The sequence below is a fragment of the Giraffa tippelskirchi genome, chromosome 5 (genome assembly GCF_054371585.1).
Source record: "Giraffa tippelskirchi isolate mGirTip1 chromosome 5, T2T-mGirTip1v1.2.pri, whole genome shotgun sequence".
NCBI classification, from domain to species: domain Eukaryota; kingdom Metazoa; phylum Chordata; class Mammalia; order Artiodactyla; family Giraffidae; genus Giraffa; species Giraffa tippelskirchi.
In genome coordinates, this window is record NC_137279.1 from 49,926,342 (window position 1) to 49,950,890 (window position 24,549).

At 48.3% G+C, this 24,549-nt stretch overlaps 1 protein-coding gene across 4 annotated transcripts in view; it reads right to left on the minus strand.

The window, feature by feature from the left end:
* EPHX1 (epoxide hydrolase 1) overlaps nucleotides 1-23,675 on the minus strand; it is a 38,363-nt gene extending 14,688 nt beyond the window's left edge. For 2 of the 4 annotated variants that reach the window (XM_081491531.1, XM_081491528.1), the window contains exons 1-3: nucleotides 23,415-23,529; nucleotides 2,717-2,904; nucleotides 177-357 (exon numbers count right to left, since the gene is read on the minus strand). In XM_081491531.1, the coding sequence (XP_081347657.1) occupies nucleotides 177-357; nucleotides 2,717-2,899 (364 nt within the window). In that variant the 5' untranslated portion in view covers nucleotides 2,900-2,904; nucleotides 23,415-23,529. Of the gene's footprint in view, nucleotides 1-176; nucleotides 358-2,716; nucleotides 2,905-5,717; nucleotides 5,939-23,414; nucleotides 23,530-23,586 lie in introns of those variants that run through there. The other 2 variants (XM_081491530.1, XM_081491529.1) reach the window with 2 other exon arrangements.
* Between the last annotated feature and the right edge of the window lie 874 nt (nucleotides 23,676-24,549).

Genomic DNA, 24,549 nt, shown 5'->3' on the forward strand with positions numbered 1-24,549 from the left:
GATTTTGCATTATTTTTGCATCTGAGTTGGGTTATACCTTCCAAATACATCTCACTGACCAATAATCGAATTCTGGGTCTCCCAGCTTTATTTAAGTCCCAGTGTTAAATTTAAGTGTCTATGAAGGTCGTTTCTGTCATACACATCCCCCTCCAGTTGGTGTTTAGGAAACATACCTTCAATCTTAGTCTTGAAGTGAGGGTATTTGTTGAGAATCTCCACCTGCTTCCTCCAGTCAAATTCATTCCTCCAGTAGGAGATGATTTTCTTCAAATAGTTGGAGTTGAAACCATAGTGGAAACGACTGTCCTCCAAAGGTGGAGTTAAACGAACCCTGTCAATCCTCTGATGTAAGTCCTGGAGCAAAATGCGAGACGCCAAGGAGAGAAGGTGAGTGGGGCAGAGCACAAGAGAAAGTTTGTTTCCAGAAGACAGAGAAAACCTTGCAGCCACCAGACCCCATGCTACAGTAAAGGCAAAGCAAAGTTTCACTAGATGGGGTGAGGAGGCCCCTGGCCTGCAGACTTGTGCTCTGGGTCGTCAGGTTTATCCCAGAAGAAAGCTCTAGGCTTCCCAATGGTGGCTGTTCCCCAAACATACGTTTTTCACTTTCAACTTCAGGTTACCTCTCATTTTTGTTTTTAAACGTATGAACAAAATGTGTCTTTAATTTATCGAGGCTTATATACAGCAAGGGGTGCTTCCCAGGTGGCTCAGTGGTAAAGAATCTGACTGCCAATGCAGGAGACGCAGGAGACGAGGGTTTGATCCCTGGGTTGGGAAGATCCCCTGGAGGAAGAAATAGCAACCCACTCCAGTATTATTGCCTGGAAAATCCCACGGACAGAGGAGCCTGGTTGGCTATAGTCCATGGGGTCGCAAGGAGTTGGACACAACTGAGCAACTAAGTACACAGCACATAGCACACAGACAGCAGGCGGTGGCCAACTTTTTTGTTGTTTTTTTTTTTTTGGTCAACTTTTTTCAAAAGGGCCAGATCATAAGTAGCTTAGGTTTTCTGAGCCGCAGCTAACCTACTCTGTTCTTGTAGGATGGAAAAAGTCGTAGATGGTACGTGGATAAACGGGAGTGACTGTGTTCCAGTAAAACCTTACTTATGGGCACTGAAATTTGAATGCCAGGTAATCTTCATGTTACAAAGTATTATTCTTCTTTTGATTCTTTTCCAACCATTTAAAGGTGTAAAAATTATTTTTAGCATGGGAGCTGTACAAAAGCAGGTGGCAGACTATTAATCATAAAATATATAACCAACAAGGACCTACACTACAGCACAGGGAACTCTACTCAATACTCTGTAATAACCTGTATGGGAAAGTGAAAGTTGCTCAGTCATGTCTGACTCTTTGCAACCCCATGGACTATACAGTCAGTGGAATTCTCTAGGCCAGAATATTGGAGTGGGTAGCCTTTCCATTCTCCAGGGGATCTTCCCAACCCAGGTCTCCCACATTGCAGGCGGGTTCCAATCTGAAAAAGAATGGATATATATAATATTTATAACTGATTCACTTTGCTGTACATCTGAAACTAATACAGCATTGTAAATCAACTATACTCCAATGTAAAATAAAAATTAAATTTAAAAAAGAAGGTAGCAGAATAGATTTGCCGGCTCTGATACACAGTGTTAAGTGATACACTATATGTGAATATATGTGTGTTAGTCACTTAGTCATGTCTGACTCTTTGCGACCCGATGGACTGTAGCCTGCCAGGCTCCTCTATCCATGGAATTCTCCAGGCAAAAATACTGGAGTGGGTTGCCATTTCCTTCTCCAGGAGATCTTCCGAGGGATTAAACCCGGGTCTCCTGCATTGCAGGGGGATTCTTCACTGCCTGCTCCTCTTCTCAACTGCTGGATGAGAAGCTCTTTGAAGGAAGGCTCTCTCTCTTCTTCCAAGTACTCGGCACTAGGTCTGCACACAGTAGGTGCTCCCATACCCACAGAATGAAAGAAATGATGGGTAGGGATATCCCAGGTCCCACCCACCCTCCTGGTCCTGCTCAAGCCTCCCTCTCAGCTTAGCCCACTCCAGGGTTATACCTATCCCTCATGATTCCAGCCGTGTGCAGAGGATGGGGCCCAGGCTTCGGCATTAGACAGATCTGAGTCTAAATCCTCCAGCTTATTATCTTAGTCACTTGTGCATCAGCTGCTTTGCCTCTCTGAGCTTCAGTTTCTACATGACCGCAGTCACTGCACCTGATCACGAGGGGCTAAACACACAGAAGGTACCTGGCCACAGCTGGCCCTGAGCCAGGTTCTCTGTGCTGCAGCATTTTATGTCACCACAGCCTTGTTTTCACTCATGATCTCCACCCAGGCTCCAAGAAGGGCCTTACTTCTGCCTTCAAGCTCATTCCCAGGGTTTCAGGTGGGGCACAGAGGAGGCAGAAACAGCTGCTCTCTGTGACCCTTAATGCAGGTAGCTGCATTCAGCTGGCACTCCTTTCCTTGCACGGGCACTGCTGGGCCTTGAACTGGGAACGTGGAGACAGAGGAATGGGAAGGAGCAGGAAGGATGGGTGGGTAGAGTAGGTGAGTCCAGTGGGGCAGAAAACAGCCCTAGAGGGACCACTTCGGAAGACCCTCCTTGGTGCCAGGCCCAGCCTGAGGCCCAACCCCAGATGGAGCCTCCCTGCCCTCCCTGGCCTCCCCTCTGCTCAGCTGCCTGGAAAGAGGTGCCTTACATTGATCTCCTCATCTGATGTTTCCACCGTGAATGGGCGGATGCTCTTATCCTCCCCAGCTGTGGGCCTCACCCCAGGCCCCCACCATCCATCTTCAAGGAGCAAAGTCTCCTCCTTGTCCTTGGAGACGAACCAGTAGATGACAAAGCCCAGCACCGAGGCGAGAAGTATTTCCAGCCACATGACTCCTGCAAAAGCAACAGCCCGTCGACAACAGAGTCTGCCAAATAGCCCTTGACTTCTGGCTGCAAACACCAGAATCCTGACTTCTTTCCCACCCAACCCTTGATTTTGTATACTTTTGACATGAAAAAAATAACATCAGCATTTGTTGTGGTTTAGTTGCTACTGCTGCTACGTTGCTTCAGTCATGTCCAACTCTGTGTGACCCCATAGACAGCAGCCCACAAGGCTCCTCTGTCCATGGGATTTTCCAGACAAGAATACTGGAGAGGGTTGCCTTTTCCTTCTCCAGGGGATCTTCCCGACTCAGGGATCAAACCTACATCTCCTGCACTGGTAGGCAGATTCCTTACTGGTGAGCCACCAGGGAAGCCCAACGTAAGCATAGTATGGAAAAATTGGAAAACAATAGAGAAAGCCCCCCAAATCACCGTAATCCTACCAAGCTATGGAATTCATTAATCAGATTTAGAAAAGATGAAGCTGAGTTGGCTTCTGCACAGCCTTGGGTGGTGGGCTCTCCATATCTGAGGCCTCATGGTTCTCTGAGGGGTCTCTTCCTCCAGACACTTCTGAGAAGCTTCTCTCCACTGTTGTGACATCCCTCTCCCACAGGAGGAGCAGAGACGTCTCTGAGCGGTGGGGTCAGGAGAGGAGATGGAGTCACGCTTGCCTCTTGCTGTCTCTCCCTGAGAGGGGCCTCTCCTCAGGGTGTACATACAGGGCAAGGGGGTAGGTCTGAAAAGCTGGGAGGTTAAGTGCATCCAGGGTTGGGGGGAGGGTTCAGTGGCCCAAATGTGGCTATATATCTCAGTTGGTTGTCAACAGTTTTATTGAGATTTAATTCACATACCATGTAATCTAGTGGTTTTCAGTATATTCAGATATGTGCAACCATATCGACAATTCTAGAACATTTTCATCACCACAAAAAGGAACCCTGTACCCTTTAACTATTACCCACACTTGTTCTTCACACCACCCTGGCCCTAAGCAGCCACTAATCCACCTTCTGTCTACAGCGTTGCTTATTACATTTCACTTAAACTCAGATGTTTTAATCATTTGTCTGACTCCCCTGCTTTTCCTGCAAAAGGGGAAGAAAGAAGAGCTTAGTTCCTGCAAACCAATACCAGGCCAACAATGGCTCGGCATTATTATCTAGCTATTCGTTTTGCACATTTCCAAGGAAGTAACCCCCCCTTACCACCACCCCCCATCCCCTGAAGGTTCACAGTCAGAGAAATGTATGTGAATATGGGCGCCATCCTCGGGCCAGAGGCCTCTGCAGAGCCACCTCCCAGGCCCAACTCAACTCTCCCCTGGAAACCTGGGGCAGGGGGAGGATGCCACTAGCAAACCCACCCCAGTGTGCCCTCTATCCACTGCTGGGGGCTTGCCAAGGCCCTGCAGTTGGCTCTACCAAGAAAACATGCACAGGCTTCTCCCACTTCCCACAAAGAGATGTTCTGTCTTTGCCAGGGAAACCCCTCCCCTTTGAGAAGAGCCAGCTGCTAGTCTCTGTGGTATTCGAAGGCAGGGACTGTGAGGTGCTGGGGAGTGTGTGGGAAAAGATGGAAGACAGACAGCAGAGCTGCCCTTGGCAGCAGGAAGAGACAGACGCGGTTCACCTGTCGGGTGGGTCACAACGTAAGAGTCTGGAGCTGGGAAGACAAGACCTGTGCCCCTGCCCTGACTACAGTGCCCAGCATAACATCTGGCACAGAAAGGCACTTTGCCAATATGTGTGTGATCAACATATACAGTGGATGCAAATAAGATGTTGTAGGATGTTGTCAAAGGAGCTGCAATCATGATGAACAAGAGGGGTTAACTTTAATCTCCCAGGTGAATGATACACATCACCTGACATACACCTTACCTGACTTCAGCACAGAGAGGTCAAGAGCACGGTTGTCACTTTCCGCTGGGATATAAATGCCCTACTTTCCCTTTTCTGTGTTGAATTATCCCAGGGCTTTCACTTGTCCATGTGAACTCTGAGTTCTCACCCTTTGAGCAGCTCCTTGGGAAGCAGCCAGGGACACAGAGTTGTGAAATACTGCACCCAGCTCCATGCTAGGGGCCTGCAGGTGCCACCTTCACCCTCCACCGCCTTTTAACAATTGCTGGGTGCTACCAACCTAGCAGATCTGATATGTGCGCAGATAGTTATCTCCCCTGGACTTTGACAACAAACAGAACCATAAGCTAGAGTGTTGAAATGATAGTGTTCAAGCACTCCATCTAAACTCTGGGGACCTGGACAAGGGGCACCTTGATGGGCCATGCTGGCACAGCCCAGAGCAAAGTGACAGATTCAAGGAGAAAGTTTAAAGCCCTTTCTCTTGCACCTTAATTAAGATAAGAATATTAGTTCTTGGTTCAAGGACAATGCTTTAGTGCTACTGATCTCAGATTACAAAGCAAGCTTTACTGCAGTGTGTTAATTTGCCACCTATTAACTACCCTTTATTTATTAACAGGTATTAAATGCACATGAAGCAAGGTGCTCTAGGTTAGCCCAGTGTAACAGGCATTGACTGTCTGCTGGTGGGTTTTCAAGGGATGTGATAAACCATGGCCCGTGCAAATCCACCCACTAAGGAGCCAAATTTCACTGAACTTTATCACTTAAGGTAAGAACCAGGGCAGGCAAGGGACTTGCCTCAAATCACACCTCACTTTCGAGGATTAGAATCTGTCATCAAAGCATTCATTCCTGGTCTGTCGCTGGGTATGTTGCTCCTGCCACCCTGACCTACCCACCCCATCTTATTTCCTTTCAGCATCTATTTCCAGCCTCAAGCCTTCATACCTGCCCTTTGGGTCCCAGTCAGAGCACAGGCAGGCGAGCCACGACTGCACGGGAGGCCTCTCTCAGGCCAGAATAGTTTTTCCCCCCAAAATTAAATAATAATAAACAAGACCTTCCCCTTCCTCGCGCACTGGAGCTGCGAGGAGGTGGTTGGTCCGCGAACTCCGAAAAGAGGCGGGGCCTCTGAGTCTGACTAATCAGAGTTCATCCCCTCCATCCTTAGGCTTAACCCCACCCCCACGCTCCCAGGCCAATCAGTGAAAGCTTAGACAGACGCTCATCGCCCGGGGCGTGGAGGGTCTCGGAGTGCCGCGGCTGCCCTCAGACCTCCGGATCTCCCTTTATTTAGAGTATGAGGAAAGTGGAAGTCTGAGGCTCAGGAGAGACGGCGCCACTCTGCCTGCCCAGCTCCTTGCACAAAGCAGGCGATGGAGTGGAGCCAGCTGATGGTTGTCCTCCCTAGAGCGGACTCTTTGGGGTTGGGCCGGTTGAAGCGACATCTCTCACAAGGGAGAAAAGCACTATTCACCGGGAAATCCAAGGCCAACTGCACTCTGGCTGTCGCAGCCTCGGTTGGGGGAGGGGATGGCTCCAGGCAGGTGACACAGCTTCCCACCCCATCCCCCCACTCCCACCTCCAGGGGAAGAGAAGGGCGGCATCAGCCCAACTTCCCTGGGCGGCCAGTCGCTAGTTTGGAGCCACTGAACAGCCAAGCTGAAGAGGAACTCAGCAACCTGAGTCCAGCCCCTTCACTTCATAGCTGGGGAAACCAAGTCCAGGGGTGGCCATGACTCACCCCAAGCCATGTGGCCAGGGAGCACACATCCGGAAAAAAAAAAAAAGAGAGAGATAAGGACTACTGCACTCCTGCCTTCTATTGTAACTGGTGTAAGGTAAGGTTTCTCAACCTTGGCACAACTGACATTTTGGACCAGAAAATTCTTAGTTAGTAGTCCTGTGTATTGTAACAGGCCTCTAGCCGGTAATACCAGTAATACCACCTCCTCCCCAATGTGGGATGACATTACATGTCTCCAGATATTGCCAAGTGTTCCCTGGGGGAGAAATTGCCCTCAATAGAGTGGAGAACCCACGCTGCAGGTCAGTGATTTAATTTCAGTATGTGTTGGATCATCTAAGAAGCTTGTTTAACAATTCAAAGGATCTGGGGTATGGCCAGAGAATCTACATTTCTAACTAATTCCCAGGCAGTGCTGCTGCTCATGGTCCATGGACCACACTTTGAGAACCCTTGCTATAGATTGAATTATAAACGTGAAGAAGGCTGGCCATCTGTCTTGCTCCCCATGGTATCCCACTGAACACTGAGCCCAGTTCTGGCAGATGCAGGAATCCCACCAACAATTATTGAATAAACACTTGGGTCTGATCAAGGTAGGAGGGACTGTGACCCTTCTACAGAATCGAGAAGCAAAGAGAAAATATCATCTTGAAGGTTAACAGGTGAGTATCACAGAGTCTCTCTCTGTGCAAGACTGGTAAGCTGGTCCCATGCAGAAAGCTGGATCCAAGTACCCTCCTGGTTATGGAGGAAGGGTGGAAACATGACTCCACATCCACAGAGTCCAAGATCCCAGCAGAAATTTGAACTAAATGTGACAGCTCCAGAGGACCCTGCTGCCCCCCAGCCAGGCCAGTGAAAGTCTCAGCAGCCCAATTCTCATGTTTTACCAACTTTCTTTTCCTGGTGGGGAGAAATTCCATAACCTCTCCTTCTTACACTCTGCAACTATGGGGGCAGTAGGACCTCAGAAAGCTTGGAAAGAAGCTGGGGCAATGCTGCCATACTGTCCAAGTCACCTTCCTTGCAGGAGTCTTTCCTATCTTCCCCCAGCCTCCAGCTTCTGTTTCTTCTGTCCCCTCCAAGTCAGTGGAAACACACATTTGAAGCTGGGTGGTCTGGGGTTTCAGGCCCACTTCTGGCTGGTGGGCCTCAGTCCGACGACTGGACACAGATAAGACATTGACCTTTAAGATGGAAGGGTATGTGGAGGGTCCCATCAAAATTGGAATTGAGGTAACAGTCCTAGAGAGAAACTAGGATGAATTAAAATTTAACAGGAGGGACTTCCCTGGTGGTCCAGTGGTTAAGAATCCACCTTGCAATGCAGGGGACAAAGGTTCAATCCTTGGTTGTGGAACTAAGATCCTACATGCCTCAGAGCAACTAAGCCACAGTTACTGAGCCCATGTGTTCTGGAGCCCACACCCCACAACTAGACAATTGGTGCAGAGCAACAAAAGATCCTGAGTGCTGCAACTAAGACCTGATGCAGCCAGATAAATAAATATAAAAAAATAAAATTGTTAATCACTATAAAAACATGTAACAAGAGACTCATACAGTCACTCTGGAAGACTGTTTAGCAGGATCTACTAAAACTGGGCAGATACCAACTCTATGACTCAGAAATTCACTCCTAAGTATAGATCCAACCAAAATGTGTCCACATGTGTTCATGTGTTTACCAAAAATCACAACCTAGAATGTTCATAGCCACATGATCCAGGTCTGACCTATAGAAGCCAAAATTAGAAATAATCCAAATGTCCTCCCACTGCAGTTAATGGTCTATTGATATAATGGAACACCCTACAAGGAGAACAAATAATCTATAATTACACACAGTGACATGGATCTGTCTCACAAACAGCGCCAAAGATGCCAGACACAAAAGAGAACTCACCATGTGACTCCGTTTATATAGAGGACAAAGACAAGCAAAACTGATCTATAATAAGAGACTTCAGCACGGTGCTTTTCTTTGGACTCAAGCACTATATTGTAAACTCTCCAGCGAGTGCAGTGTATAGACAGGTCTAGAAAAGCAAGGCTTGAAGAGCAAGACTTGGGCAACTGCATTGGTGCAGTTCAGCAGTACAGTGAGCAGTCACCCCCAGGATGCCCTCTAATGAGTCTGGGGTGGCCATGGTCGCAGGCTTCCCCATAGCCTATATGCTGCCCCTCAACTGTGGCACCCCAACCCCAAGTTTTCTTTACTCAGTAAGACTTACTGACTCAGAAATCAGCCACTGGTAGCTTGATTCCTGGAAGAAGGTGGGACATTAGAGGGCAGACCTAGTCACTGGGTCCCTGGGAACAAAGTATCGCCCAGTCCCACCATAACATCAAGGAAAATGCAAACACCTTGAGAGTTTGGGGGGGTCCAGTGGCCCACTTTGGTGTTCCCATTTGTGGAGCCAGCCTGGCTTTCTTGCAGAAACTTCATTCCATGGGAACCCTCTCGCCTCCAACAGCAACTCGGACTACCTTTAAGAACTGGAACGTTTTGGAGTTTACAATAAGGGATCTTCTAGCGTGCTTCCCTGTTCAAGTAACTGAAAGTCCAGCTCTGCCATTTACCAGTTGAAGGGCTTTTGCCAACTTACCAAACCACCCTGAGCATCTGTGGTGGTGGTGGTGGTTTAGTCGCTAAGTCATGTCCAGCTCTTGCGACCTCATGGACTGTAGCCTGCCAGGCTCCTCTGTCCAAAGACTTTCCCAGGCAAGAATACTGGTGGGGTTGCTATTTCCTTCTCCAAGGAATCTTCCCAATCCAGGGATCGAACCCAGGTCTCCTGAATATTGCAGGTGGTCTCCTGCATTACAAGTGGATTCTTTACCAATGGAGTCACCAGGGAACATCTGTGGTCTCATCTGTAAAATGGAGATAGTTCCAACTTCACAGGCTCAAAGCAGGTACTCCACAAATGTGTGCTTTCATCACTATGTGGAATTTTCATGCCTCAAGAGACCCCAGAGGACCCCTGTCCCTATCCCTATTAGATGACAGGCCTAGGGCCCTGCCAAAGACTTGCAGACACAGACTGGGAGCAGGAGAGTACATGGCGTGGTCATCTACTGGCCTCTGCTTACTGAAGACAAACTTGAAGGTTAAGGAAAGCACAAGGTTGTATACATCTTGGCTACAAGGATTTTGCAATAGATGTCTCTGGGGGGTAGTCCCCATTCTTCATTTCTGTTCTGAGAAGTTACATTAGGGTGCAGAATTCTGTTTACTAAGGCTTCCTGTTTCCAAGGAAAGCTATATTTACCTCATCTGTGTGGTCAGCTCCTGCTGGTATAGAAAATATTCTATCCACATAAAAACATCAATACTTAGGAGACATCATGAAAAATTCAGAAGTAATACAACACGAAATGAGAGTCTCTGCTTTATTATGCTAGCATCTGAAATTGGAGGTTAATTCATCTATTCCAAAGCTTCCAAAAATATATTTAATCTAATTAGGTTGTTTTGTTTTGTTTGTAATGCACTTTTCCAGAATACTGGCAAAATACTTTGCTGAAAGAATTGGGGAAGTGAGGAGACTCAGAATGGAAACATTTTTTTCCCTGGAGCTACAGTACCCTTCCTTAAAAAATGATTAGTTGGCCTCAAAAGGAAAATGTAGTTTTTGTTGCAAAGCAGCCAGATATTTTTAAAGACACAATAACTGGAAGATGATGGTCATTTAGTTCTAAGATGTTGAACTTAGAGGGAAATCTGAACAACAATTGACTACTCTGATAAGAAATGGGATTGTATGCAACTTAAGTCCCCAAATTCTATATCGAAGCTTTGAGCATGTGCTTATGAAACTTGGGGAAAAAATCAGGAATTAGTTCAAGTTGAAACAGTCAATTGCACAATATAGTGATCTTTACCCCTAAAAGATACAAACAGAGCAATTTATTATTTCACTTTTCTTTTGTTTTTCTGGGTTTGGCTTGCAAAGGGCAATTTTAAATATAGGAGGTCAAGTAAAAGCGGTGCTTAGTTCTCTTTAGCATTGTTAAAAGGAAACTCAGGCTAAGAATTTCACTGAATGTTAAGCATTTCTGTTATGCTTGGGGCAGAAACACCAGTTTTAAAACAAACAGTTCACTATGAGATTGATGCTAAAAGTTCAAAAGAAAACTCTGTTTGCAATTGGAATGTGTAAAGTATCAAGAAGTCATTTTGTTCTTTTAAAGAAAATAAGAGAGCTGGATTGGTGCCTTGGAAAAGCAAGTCAAAGGGCGGTTTAGCAAACACTGCCTGTGATGATGAGCTGGCTTCCTTGCAGGCACAAGGAACAAGACACAGTCTTGTGCCTGCTGAAGTTCATGCTCTAGAAGGACAAACAGAATAACAAATAACATCCCTCGAATGAGAGATACAATAATATCTACACAGATGGAAGAGAAGTGTACAAAGGTAAGAGTGGTAAGCCTGCCACAAAGGTTTCATGGAGTAGGGGGGTCACTGAATAGGGTTTTTAGGGATGAATAGGAGTTTACCAGACAGAAAATAATGGTGGAATGGAGATACATCCAGGGAGAAAAGAGAGCATGTGCAAGGACTTCCCTGGTGGTCCAGTGACTTAGACTCCGCATTCCTAATGCAGGGGGCCCAGGTTTATTCCCTGGCAGGGAACTAAATCCCACATACCGCAACTCGAGATCCTGCATGCCGCAACGAAGACCCAGTGAAAATAAATAAATAAATAAATTCATTGGGCATTTAAAAATCCACAAGTGAAAAATGAGAGAGAGCATGTGCAAAGACACGAAAGTAAGAAAGTGCATGATATAAGCAAAGATCCACAATAATATACATCTGTGTTCAGTGTAAGAGTTGATTACAAGCTTTGGAGTACAGTCATTTAATTTCTTCCTGTATTAACTGAAAGGAGTCCCTATCTTATCTCTTTTATAAATTGTTACTTCATCATGGTGAAGCTGACTCAGGAGTTTTAACTTAGAAATCATGTTTGCAATTCAGAGGACCCTTCTGTGAATTAGATCCCAAGGGGATCAAGGAAAGGAAATATACTTGGGAGGTGAGTCTTTCATGGTTGCGTGAGAAAAAGGTGGTCAGGGCAGGGGATTATTCAAACCCAGCATTCCACCCCAGTTGCCCTGAGTGATTTGGCTGCTCCAGCGGACATGCTCCCAGATTGAGATATTGTGGCAGACTGCCAGCTATGTTTTCCTCTTTCTTCTCAGCACTGGAAATTTTATTTTAGTCAGAGAAGCCCGGCTAAACACTACATTTCTTGGCTCTCAGCATGAAAGGGTGATTAGGTGCTGACAAAGAGCTGGAAGTGTTTCGAGGCAGAGTCATCTGTGATCCAGACAGAACCTTCGTGTGAATTAGGAAAAGACATCCATTCCTCAAAATGCTGTCAGAAAATGAACCTAATATACTGTTTTTGTTACAGGACACCTCACTGCCATCTGCTAGAAAGCACTTGGAAATAAAAATACAAATCCATGATGATGATGATATGAATGGTTTCCTTGTCCAGTGAACAACCTGCACAAGGGTACATTGGTCTTGTATGTGTGTGGAAGACAATGTAGAGAGCTCTGATTCAGCTGCAAAGCTGCACATTTTGCCCTTCCCCTTCTTTTTCATGCTTCCTGGGACACAGACACGATGGCTGGACTCTGGTAGCCATTTTGGACCATGAAGTGATCTTGAGGCTGGAAATCAGAGATGATGGGGAAAGATGGAAGGATCTTGCATTCATCATGGAACCACCAGCCCAGCTCTGGACTACTTACTCCCAAACTTCCTTTGTATAACAGAAAAATAAACTTCTATATTGTTTGAGCTGTTGTTATTTTGAGTTTTCTATTATATAAAGCCTAAAGTAATCCTAACTGCTTGAGAAAGTCAGGGAGGAAAGAAAATATATCAAGTCCTCCAGGGCACATACTCTTAAGAACAAATGCTCAGTTTTCAAAATTTTCAATGCTGTATACAATTTCAAGGCTATAGAACATGATAAATAAACATTTTCCTGCTGTCCCAGTCACAGAGAGGTATGTTCTCAAAAGACAGACACAACACAGTAGGTGGCTCCTTGAAGAGGTGTTGTCAAGAATGGGGCCATCATTCTTGAGAACAGAAAAGGATATTGTCCCACTTGACTCCAACTATTCAGACTCTTCTTTAAATAAAAACCTGGGTGAGAAGCAGTTTTGTAATACCTGTCAAGATGTAAGACCCAGAGGGATGGGATGGGGAGGGAGGTGGGTGGGGGGTCCAGGAAGGGGAACACATGTAAACCCATGGCTGATTCATGTCAATGTATGGCAAAAACTATTACAATATTGTAAAGTAATTAGCCCCCAACTAAAATAAATAAATTTATTAAAAAAAAAAAAAAAAGATGTACGATACAAATGACTTTCGACTCAGCAATTCTAGTTCTAGGAATTTCTGCCTCCAAAATACTGAATTTACATTTAAGTAAAATGCCATATGTTCAAAAATATTCACTACAGCTTTTTTTTGGTAAAAGCAGAAGACCAAAACAATATAAACATTCATCTTCCAGGACCATGAAATAGCCTGTGACTGTCAGGAGCTGCGTTAGGCATTACTGACAAAATGGAGGCACAGCCCCAACCCCAAAATGGAGGCATGGCCCCAACCCCCTCTCCTCATCCTGCAGGCACGGTCCCGGGATGAAGGAGTTAGGTCTTGTGATTCTGACTTGTCCTTTCCTTCCTTCGGCTGAACTGGCTGGAAAGAATGTTAACGTGCTTATTGTTCTTGTGAGGAGCATGAGAAAGCACAAAGCCTTCTGCAGTTATGCCCAGGAAATAATCCATAAAGTTAACTATTGACATTTGTTCAAGGATCTTTACAAAGAATGTTCCAGGATGAGCACACAGGCCGCAGCTTGAGGCCATGGGAAACATGGTTATCTGAGACCTGCTTGTGAGGGAAATGTTTATGGCAAAAGAAGTTTGCTGAGTTTAGGGTTTAGTAATAATTAAGAATAGTTAGAAGCTAAAAGTTTAAGGAATGTTATAGTGTTGGCATATTTTACTATAGCTTATGCTGCTGCTGCTGCTGCTAAGTCGCTTCAGTCGTGTCCGACTCTGTGCGACCCCGTAGACGTCAGCCCACTGGGCTCTGCCGTCCCTGGGATTCTCCAGGCAAGAACACTGGAGTGGGTTGCCATTTCCTTCTCCAATGCATGAAAGGGAAAAGTGAAAGTGAAGTCGCTCAGTCGTGTCCGACTTTTAGTGACCCCATGGACTGCAGCCTACCAGGCTCCTCCGTCCATGGGATTTTCCAGGCAAGAGTACCGGAGTGGGGTGCCATTGCCTTCTCCGACTATAGCTTATAGAGACTAGGAATTTTAGAGATACTAATAGCTAGAAGCCTTTTTAGGAGATAATGAGCTTAGGATACTAGGGGCTAGCAGGATTTAGAAAGACAAGAAATAAACTGAGGAATGTGGTATGCAGCCCAGAGACAAACATGAGTTACAATGTAATCACAAGGACACTTAAGAGGGAACTCTGAAGGATAACAATGATTTATGGAGACAGTAAATCTGGGTGAGGGGAAACTGAAGATGTCAAACCTCTGACCTAATGCTTTTGTAAAAGTATAAAAGAAAACCTGATGCTTAAAATAAACATGCAGTCCCGCACTTTGAGTCAGAGGCTGCATCATTCTCAGCTGACACCGCTCATCCCTTCAGGCCAATTCCCTGGCTGCTGGAGCTGGACTCTGGCAAGTGACATTCATACAGTGAACATGTGCAGAAGCTAAATCTATATGCTAATATGAAAAGATCTCCATGATAGGTAAGTGAAAAAAGTAGGGTACAAAAAAGTGTGTACGATTACTGGGTGACATTGGTGTAGACCAAAGGACACACACAGTCATGTGGAGACTGTCAGAGTTCATGCAGTTACTGGTAACAGTGGCCTCCAGCAAGGAGGAAACAAACTTTCACTGAACAAACTTCTATATGTCAAAAAAAACATTTTTACCACATGCATGAACTATCTGCTCCCAAATAAAATAATGATACATTTTCTAAAATATAGAAGACGGCAAGAGTGACTCTTCCCTGTGATCCTGCTCCAAGAGTAAGTCAGACACCTCACAGCACCAGAGCTGCACAAACTCGCTGGTGTGACTTCCCAGTGGCTAAGAAGCCCTTGAGACAGAGGTGAATCTGGAAACCTGGAAACCCATGGGCATCTGGGAGCTGGGGGCCTGGCAAACATATGAAATGGGGTAAAGAAATCTGACTGGGCTGTGGGAGAACTGGTGTCCAAACAGGGCTGTCCTTTCTGTGCACATAGTTCCCACTGCCACCTCTGGACAGAGGACACACAAGTGTATCTCTAACCCAGACCTACTCAGTGACAGACTCAGGCACCCACCTGCCAACTTGACAGTTCCTCTATGTCTCAAAACCTCCTCCAGTGCATCTGAGATTGCACTTGTCTCCCGAAACTGGAGCTGTAGCTGGAAGTACCCACTTCTAACTGCCAAAAACCAGGCAACGGCCTTGAAACTCCCCATCCTCCATTTCATCCAATCTATAGGTGAGTTCCGGAAGCCCCACCTCCCAATTATACCACAAATCCACCTCCACCACCGCCAGCCCGCCCACATGCCCAGGTGGTGCCCCTCTGTCCCTGGACTACAGTTGGGTCCACTCACCCCTGCTCTGCCTCCTCCAGTGTGCTCTGCAGCCAGAGCGATCTTCAGGAAACCCAAATCTGACCCTATCATGCTCCTGTTAAAACTCTTAAATAGCTTCCTGCTACTTTGGGGACAAAACTGGAAAGAAAACTGGAAAAGGTCACTTATCATTCCAATCCCAAAGAAGGGGAATGCCAAAGAATGTTCAAATGACTGCACAATTTCACTCATTTGGCACACTAGCAAGGTCATGCTCAAAATCCTCCAAGCTAGGCTTCAACTAGGCTTCCCTGGTGGCTCAGCTGGTAAAGAATTTGCCTGCAATGCAGGAGACCTGGGTTTGATCCCTGGGTTGGGAAGATCGCCTGGAGAAGAGAAAGGCTACCCACTCCAGTATTCTGGCCTGGAGCATCCCATGGACTGTGTAGTCCATGGAGTCGCAAAAGAGTCCACAAGACTGAGCAACTTTTCACTTTCAGGCTTCAACAGTACATTAACCAAGAGCTTCCAGACGTACAAGCTGGGTTTAGAAAAGGCAGAGGAACCAGAGATCAAACTGCCAATGTCCAGTGGATCATGGAAAAAGCAAGAGAATTCCAGAAAAACATCTACTTCTATTTCATTGACTACGCTAAAGCTTTGGACTGTATGGATCACATCAAACTGTGGAAAATTCTGAAAGAGATGGGACTACCAGATCACTTTATCTGCCTCCTGGGAAACCTGTATGCAGGTCAAGAAGCAACAGTTAGAACTGGACATGGAACAACAGACTGGTTCCAAATTGGGAAAGGAGTACATCAAGGCTGTATGTTATCACCCTGCTTATTTAACTTCTATGCAGCATACATAGTGAGAAATGCCGGGCTGGATGCCGCACAAGGTGGAATCAAGATTGAGATCTAGAGGGTGAGGATCAGCCTCAGGATCCTGGCGAACACAGTGGGGAGGGGCACAGCCTGAACTGGGAGACTCTCCTTCCTCAAACCAGGCAGGTGGCAAGAACCTCGCAATCAGAAAATGCTCCCTAAACTACAGAAAGCTACCAGCTAACTCCAAGTCAGTGCTCACCATGTACCTGGCCTTGGCCAGATGCTCCAATGTCCTTCACGAGAGGAGACCGAGAAGGTGGCCACAACCCTGAGCCTGCGGAGAAGGCCTAGCTCTGGCCTCCATGTGGGAATTCCTCCCTCCACCCTGTCGTCCGAAGTCTTCCTGACAGGGATTCAGACATGAGAACCTCACACTCCTTCTGGGCGAAGCCAGCCACTGGCCAACAATGGCGTGGCAGAGGGGTATGATGTGGGTCCCCAGAATCCGCGCCAGAGAAAGGTGGGGCTGGGGGGTCTGTGTGCTTCTGCAGGCTCGGCCCCTTCCCGCCCTACCCAGCCTTGCTGCTCCTCTGTGGGGCGAGGCACATCCTGCAGACGGGGAAAACAGACAGTCTCCCTTTCACATCAGGCTGGCCTGCCAACACAAACCACGAACGTTCTTCCTCAAACGCAGGCCAACAGACGGCCACGTCTGGGGCTCCCAGGGCTCCCCAACCATGACACTCGATGTGGCAGAGAACACTCAGGCCCAGGGTAGATGGGGAAAAACCCTGGGTGCAGGCGCCTCCTCGACTCTGCATAGCCCAGCACGTGACCAGCCTCTCCACTCGCAGCCCTCTCCCTGAACCCCAGTGGCTGGCAGGGCCCCAGGTGGACGAGGTCCATGGGTAAGGTCATCTGGGCTGGGCTGCTTAGAATGTTCTGCAGTAGGGTGAGGGCTGTGTTTATCTCCCTGAAAGACCTGGAGCCAAAACTGGGAGAGCAGCCTGGAGCTGGCATCTGGGAGAAAGGAAAAATGTAGTTTATAGGCAAAAACAAAGGGAAGTAAAAAAGTATAAACAGTGTGGGGGGCAACCTTCTGATGGGGCAGCCCCTGTTCTGGGTCCTGAGGGAAGGAAGACACATAACTGTCTGCCCTGGAGAGTCACCCTGCCCTCTGCCCCCAGCTATATATGCATACACACATCTGAATAGATAGACAGGAAGAATACAATTAGTGACCACCGATCTGATGAAAATCACGGAGTAGGGTGCCAGCTCAGCTGGCGGTCAGGTACTAACAACCTGCTGTGAATCCTGGCTCTACCACTTGCCAGCCATAGGCCAGGTAACCTTAGGCCAGTGACTTCATTTCTCCATGCCTCAGTCTCCCCATCTGCAAGATGGGCAGAATAAAGTACATCTCCTGCTGAGTGAACAAAGGTAAAGTGGCCACATGGGGAATCTTTGACTGTGAAAACAAAAAGGGCATTCACTTTTTGTTTTTATGTCCTGGGAACACTAAAGTCCGGGAGATGGACCTAGCCTGAAGCTGAGGGAACCTTCCCTGAGGAAGTGCTACCTGAACAAAGGTGGGAAGTTAAGGAGGTTTCTTTGTAAGAGGGAAGAGCAGCGGGCTTCAGGGTGGATATGTTGTTGTTGTTGTTTAATTGCTCAGTCATGTCTGACTCTGTGACTCCATGGACTGTAGACTGCCGGGGTCTTTGGTCCATGGAATTGTCCCAGCAAGAATATCCGAGTGGGCTGCCATTTCCTTCTCCAGGGGATATTCCTGGACCAGAGATTGAAGCCGCGTCTCCTGCATTGGCAGGAAGATTCAGCCTGGGATAAGGAGGGGGCAGCCTCAGCATCTGACAGGAGAGTCTGGAATGGTGAAGGGGGGCCATGCGGTGGGCTGGCTGGCCTGGAGCACCTCCAGGGAGGGTACGGTGACCTCCACAGATTTTAAGCACCCCTGGAGCGGAGGTGGCCACAAGCTCATTCACTCAACCTTCAGCCCATACTTTTAGTTAAACAACACAAGTAGGGAGCAGACTCTCTATCCCACAGGGTGCACACGCTCATGCTCGGGGAGTTTTATTTGAACCCTTTCCATCTCACGTCTGCCAATTAAAATAAGACCTGTCAAGTTGTCCATTGGTTCTAAATCACCAAAGGAAAACCCCAAGTGGAACACAGTTCACTGCCTATGAGGAAAAAGCATTATCTTCCTGGAATTTCAATACGTGGCATTTTCTATTTGAGGAGAGAAAAACTCCTATTCAGGAGATAATAGGCCATAGAATACACCTGTTGGATTTCCTTCCCACCATTAACCACATTCTCTCCCCTCCCTCCCATCGCCAGGGTGGCTTTCCTCAGCAGTGTGCTCCAGGTCTGGGAGCTTCCTCAGTAGTGTGGAACAGGATAGCACTGCAGGCTGGGACACAGCGCAGTTACCTGAGCTGGCTCTCTTGTCTAAAACGCACAGAAAGGCGTCCCTGTGCCCACGTACTGCAGCCCTAAGGACTCAGATTGGAGTTTAGAGAAATATTCTGCGATGCTGCTGTCTCGGTGGGGTCAGTTTGCTAGTGGAAATGTCTAGGCTGCAAAAAGAAATACAAAAGCTAAAAATGCTTCTGGCGTTAACCAAAGGTAGAGTGGGCAACTTGGAAATTACGATGTTCCATCTTGACAGTATCACTGAGACCCTGAGACCTGCCCTTGGGAAGGGGGCACATAACCGGGTGAGAGCAGGGGGCTACTTCCCTGCAGCTGGTGACCAGGCTGCCTGCTCCTGCCTTCTCACAGGGACAACCTGGTTCACAGGGAGAAAACTGGAAAGCGGAAAAGGCCGTCCATTTTCCCCCAAAAAGCTGGTAAGAGAGTCAGACTTCCTTGAGCCCTTGGCACTCATGGGGTTAATCATGGAGCTTGGCCCTGGAACCTGTGTTTCTCTTACTTTTCAAAAGGTCCAAGTCTCTCCAGTTCTGACAGGCGTGATACAACCAGAAAGCCGCACCCAGTGCCACAAAGGTCACTCATTTCACAGGAAAAACCAAGCCCCAGGTTGAGCTGCTGGTGGACATCCTGACACGGTTGTCCTCGGGGAAGGGTGGAGGCTCAGGCCCAGCCAGCGAGGAGCAGCGCAATAGGGGTCTCTGAGCCGGAGGCACCTGGCCTCCAGCTCGCTCCTGATCGGCTTCCCACCACCCTCACGGCTCACACTGCAGACCACAGCCCAGCTAGAGCCAGCCCGATGGGCCCACAGAGGGTAGGGGCTGCTCAGAACCCTTCCAGAACATCGCTATGCGTCTGGGTGCCACCACCTTCCTGGACGAAGCCCAAAGAAACCCTGGACTGGGCCATGGGGGTGGGAAGACTCTAAGCACAACATCACATGTTCTACAATAACCCTGAGAAGTAAGGCATGTTAATAGTTTTGTTATTTTGTTTTAAAGAGATTTAAAAATGAAGCTTCAACAAGTTAAATAGTTTGCCCAAGTTAACCCAGCTTGTAATGCCAAAACTGCATTTTAATGCAATCTGTTTATGAATCTTCCCAAATGTTAAAGGCAGCCAAAACTCCTGCTCCTGACTCGGGACAAGCCCCATGGTCTCCACTTGTGGGTTAGCTATGGAATCCTCCAGAAAGTCCTTAAACTCCCCAAACAGAGGAGTATTTTTTCCCCCCATAATGCAATCACTTTCAGTCAGGTGATGGAGAGTCTAGCAGATGTGGCTTTGTAGTAGCTGGACCATGCCTTCAACTGGGTCCTTGTGACAACAGTGTCCACTGTCTGACAGCAAAGCCAAGACACAGACAATGGGTTCCAGTGGACAGGAAGACTCCCCTGCAGGTCCTGGAGCCTGCCTGGAGATATGCTCTCAGGCTAGACTTTAGAGAGTGAAAATAGCTGCTCTCTGGTGACAAAGGATAAACCTCCCTCGGGAATGTAAACAGAGTTATTCTTTAGTATCCATGGGGGACTGGTTGCAGGACCTCCAAATACCAAAATCCATGGATGCTCAGGTCCCTTATATAAAATGGTGACGTACAGTCAGCCCACTGTCTTGGCAGATTCCATATCCATGGCCTCAAAACCAGGGTTACAGAGGGCTGGCTATATACTCTTGATGGCAGAAGAGATGTTTCAGTTTGAACTTGGTTTGTATAATCTCCTGTTCAGTAACACAGTGTGCAAGGACAGGACTGCACAGCTGTCTCCTTGGCAAGGGACCGTCCAGCACTCCACCCTCAGGGAGGGAGGCGGAGGCGGCTGGCTCCTTGGCAAAGCTTCGGTTCCCTCTGGGGCGAACTTCTGGGATGCCTTCTCCCTGCTGCAACCTCCCTACCTGACCACATAGCCCCTGGATCCTCTGCTCCTAGAGTCCGGGCCAAGAGCTACCCATAGGCAGCCCACAGGTAATCCACAGGGCCAGCTGGGCTGGGAAGTGATCCTTCTGCCTTAACCCTTGGCCCTCAACCTCTGCCTGGGGTTTTGTCCCGGGCCCACACCTGGGGCCTGGCTCTTCACTCCATTTGACACTGCCCTCAGGGGACCTGGCATAGGCTGCAGGTCCACCCCAGCCCCTTAAAGCTGACCATTTCCTTTTCTGAAGATCCCTTTGGATTCTTATGCACAGAATCATCACATAATAGAGCTGCGAGAAACTTTGCAGATTATAAAGTCCAACCTCATTTCATGGATGAGGTCCACAGAGAGGACCTGATTGGTAGAGTTGGGACACCAGCCGGATCTTCTTTCTAGCCAGTTCTCTCCCACATCACTGTATTACCTCTCAAAGGAATGAATCACTCGTGATGGGATGTAGGGTTTGATCACAGGTAGGGTTTGAGCATGGGATCCTAGAGGCCCCTCAAGCCACCACAGGCTTGCTCTATGCCCACTCCAGCCCAAGTGGGTCTGCACTGGGGTCTTTCTTTGGCAGCAGTGAGCAGAGCACACTGAGCCCTGCCTTGTTTTTCTAAGCCCAGTTGTGTTTCATATCTTTGAATATCTCAGCTCAAGGATGGAGAACTGGAACCTGGGCAGCCCCTCCCTTCTCATGTCTGGGCCAGGATAGGATGCTGGGAACAAAGTCAAGGTGCAAGTCAGCAAAGATTAAGTCTGGGCATGCTGGGTTATGTCCATGGGTGGGTCACCATGCAGTGATAACACGGGGGCACCCTGTGACCTCCAGCTAGTGCTGGATTTAGACCTCAGACACGAACAATGACACCACAGGAGGGCGCTAGGGGAGGCATTCCACTTCCTGCAATGATCGGATGCCCTTTCGCTAAGGGTCCCTCTGTCCAAAGAGCCCCCAGTAAGTCACTTCCCACAGACCTCCCACTCCCGTAAGTCTGTACCAGCCAGGGTGCTTAAGGCATAGCTGGGAGGCAGGTGGGATCACACAGGGAGCATGTGGGTTGGAGCAGATGGTGTTGAAGTTCATCCTGGCTGCCTTGCTGAACAGTTATTTTCCATGGAAGACTTCCTTTTTCTTGGAACTCGAGGTGGGGGAGCCTCTTGTTCTCAGGCTGGGCCAGTTCAGTTTATCCAGTAGATCACTCACACCAAAGGACACGCGTGGCAGCCTGGCCCACACTCAGCAAACAAACATAAAGTTCACCCATGCCAGGCACATGCCTGGTATGGGGTCTTTGCACTTGTTTGACCCGGTGTACCATCACTCCAGAGAGCAGTCTGCCACTCCCTCATTCCACCTTCCCCCACCCCACCCCCCACTTCTCTCTTCAGTGCTTTGTTTTTCTCCCTGGCACACGTGGCTTTCTAACATACTTTATATTTTACAAATTTATTTTGTGTATTGTCCATCTTTCCCCCAACAAAACTATAGACTCTATGAAGACATGTTCCCTGCTGAGCCCCTGTGCCCAGGGCAGAGCCTGCACACATGGTCAGTCCTCTGGATTTGCTCAGGAAACATGAAGAAGTCATCACAAAGCCCTTCTAGGTGTGGACATTTGGGAAAGAGAAACTGCTGAACCCTCTCAGTGCTGTGCTAAGTCATTTCAGTCGTTTCTGACTCTGAGATCCTATGGACTATAGCCCACCAGGCTCCTCTATCCATGGAACTCTCCAGGCAAGAATAGTGGAGAGTGAGTTGCCATGCCCTTCTCCAGGGGATCTTCCTGACCCAGGGATGGAACATACATCTCCTGCGTCCCCTGACTGCAGGCAGATTCTTTACCCCTGACCCACCGGGGAAGCCCAGAGTTTCTTGCTAAATCAGACCTACTAGGTCTAGTGAAAGACCCCCACAAGGTCCTCAAGCCCCTACTCCCAGAAGGATGCAACCACCACACCAGAAGACAGTGTTACTTGCCAGACTGGGGCTACTTCTTTCAAGTGTTAACTTTTAATGCTGAATTCAGAGGAGTCTGCAGAGTGGCACTAAAATGGGCATAAATCCCAATGTTGTCAACAATTTCCTGCAACAGCTCATACATCCGATGTACTGGGTGCTGAGGTGCCGAATGCAGAGGTCCCCCCTTTACCTTTCAACCCTATTCTCTGTACAGAGCCCGCGGGGCGGGGACAGGGCTAAGAGAGGGCTGTCTGCCCATCCCCGCGTCAGGGGCCCATGCAGGCTTTGTGGAGCCTGAAGTTTATATAGTAGAGGAGAGTGAACGGGGTGGGAGGCGCAGCTTTAAAAGAAATCAAAATTAGAGTCACAACATCGTCAGAGCGCGCGCCCGCACCCGGAAGGCTTCAGAAGGGCCTGGCAGGTGAGGGGCCAGAGGCTTAAGTTCCCCAGCATCCCTCCGGGGAGGGAGGCTGGCAGGAGTCTCGGGTCTCTGCTGCCCTTAGACTAGTCACATCCCTGGGCTCCTACTGCACGGTGAACTCTTCTTCCCGGACCCTAGTTTCCTCTCCTAGGCGCTGAGCTGGACGGGGTTGGCCTTCTCTCCAGAGAGAAGAGCCGGGAGCGGGAGAGAAAACCTGGGACCGCGGTTAGAGATGGTGAGAGAGGACGTCTCAGCTAAAAGACTTGTGGTCGGTTTTAGGACTCCGGTGACAAACAAGTGCAGTTTCACTGCATGAGCCAGATGCCACCTGGAAGCTGTACTCCACGGGAGAGCCAGGCCAGGGGGACCCGCTGCGCTCCCCCGCCCGCCCGAGTCCGTTGGCAGAGCGCGTTGCGGGCCTCTTATCGGAATCCCGAGCACCTGCGGACTGCACGCGGTGAGGCCTCGGTCGGGACCGAGATGCGAGCGGCGGGGCAGGGGCGGCAGCGGAGGCCTGTGTGGAAGTCTCCCCGGAGCCCCGGCCGTACGGTGCCAGCCGCCAGCGTCCCCCAGCCCTAGGGATCGCGTTGCGCACCGGCATCCTGGGAGCGCCCGGGCCCCGGGAAACTGCCCACGATGCCCCGGAGCGCTTACGGTTGTCTGCTCCCTGGCTCCTGGCTCGGCGGTCCCTCCGGCTCCGGCTCTCCCGGTTCTCCTGCTCCCGATCCGCGCGTCCCCTGACTACTCTGCGCTGACCCCTCCCGGGCTCGGCCCCCCAGCGGGCGGGCCCGGACACCGGGTTTCAGTCCCGCTCCGCCCCTGTTACCTGAGCCACCCGGATGACTCTGCACCTTCCGAAGCCCGCCTCTGCTTTGGAAGAGGGCTCTCAAAGCTCGAAGTACTTAGGAACTCACTGAATCAATAAACAAACAAACCTCAAGCTTAACACTTGTGTAACTTGTCTTACCAGTTCATTGTTTTTGTATTTTACAAGTGTTGTGTCCAGGACAGATTGGGAAATTTTAAAGCAAACAAATCTGTTTTTCAACACACAGTCCAAGAAACACAAGTCTGAGTGAAATTTGAACCCGCACAAAGAGGTCTTCATGGTGAGGACTGAGATCTACAAAGTGGAGCTCGACGCCTGGAGAGTAGCTCCCTCCTGGCTAATAAAAACACTCAACTCAATCCCCTCTCCAAACCTTTGTTTATGTAGTATACCTGGAAAGGATGCTCTCCTGCATCGAAATATGAAATCCGACTGTTCTTTAATCCCACACCTTCCTAGCGAAGCCTGACCTCATCCCTCCAGTCTCTGACATCTCTGTACTCCTTCAAAACTTGTAGTCTGTGAGATTCTTCCATCCCTCACCAAATCTTTCAAACAGAAACTCTGCCTCTGGCCACTTTACCAAGGGACTCAAATTTGTTACCCTTCAAACTCAATGATGATGAAAACATCCTAAAATTAGATTATTGGTGATGACTGTATCACCATAACTCTGTGAATACACTAAAAACTACTGAATCATACACTTTAAAAGGATGAATTTTATAATATGTGAATTATATCTCAGTAAAACTGTCATTTTTGTATAAAAAAATTGCACTGAGGTTGTAACCTCACTCCTCATTCCTGTTTCCTAATATCCTCGTCCTTGGTTAGATCATTCACCCAGTGTTAGAATATGAAATCTAAGCTAGTGCTTGATATTTCAAAGTACAATCTACCTAGACACAGTAAACAAATAAAGCACTGAGCCCAACTCAGCAGGGCAAAAATTTAGAC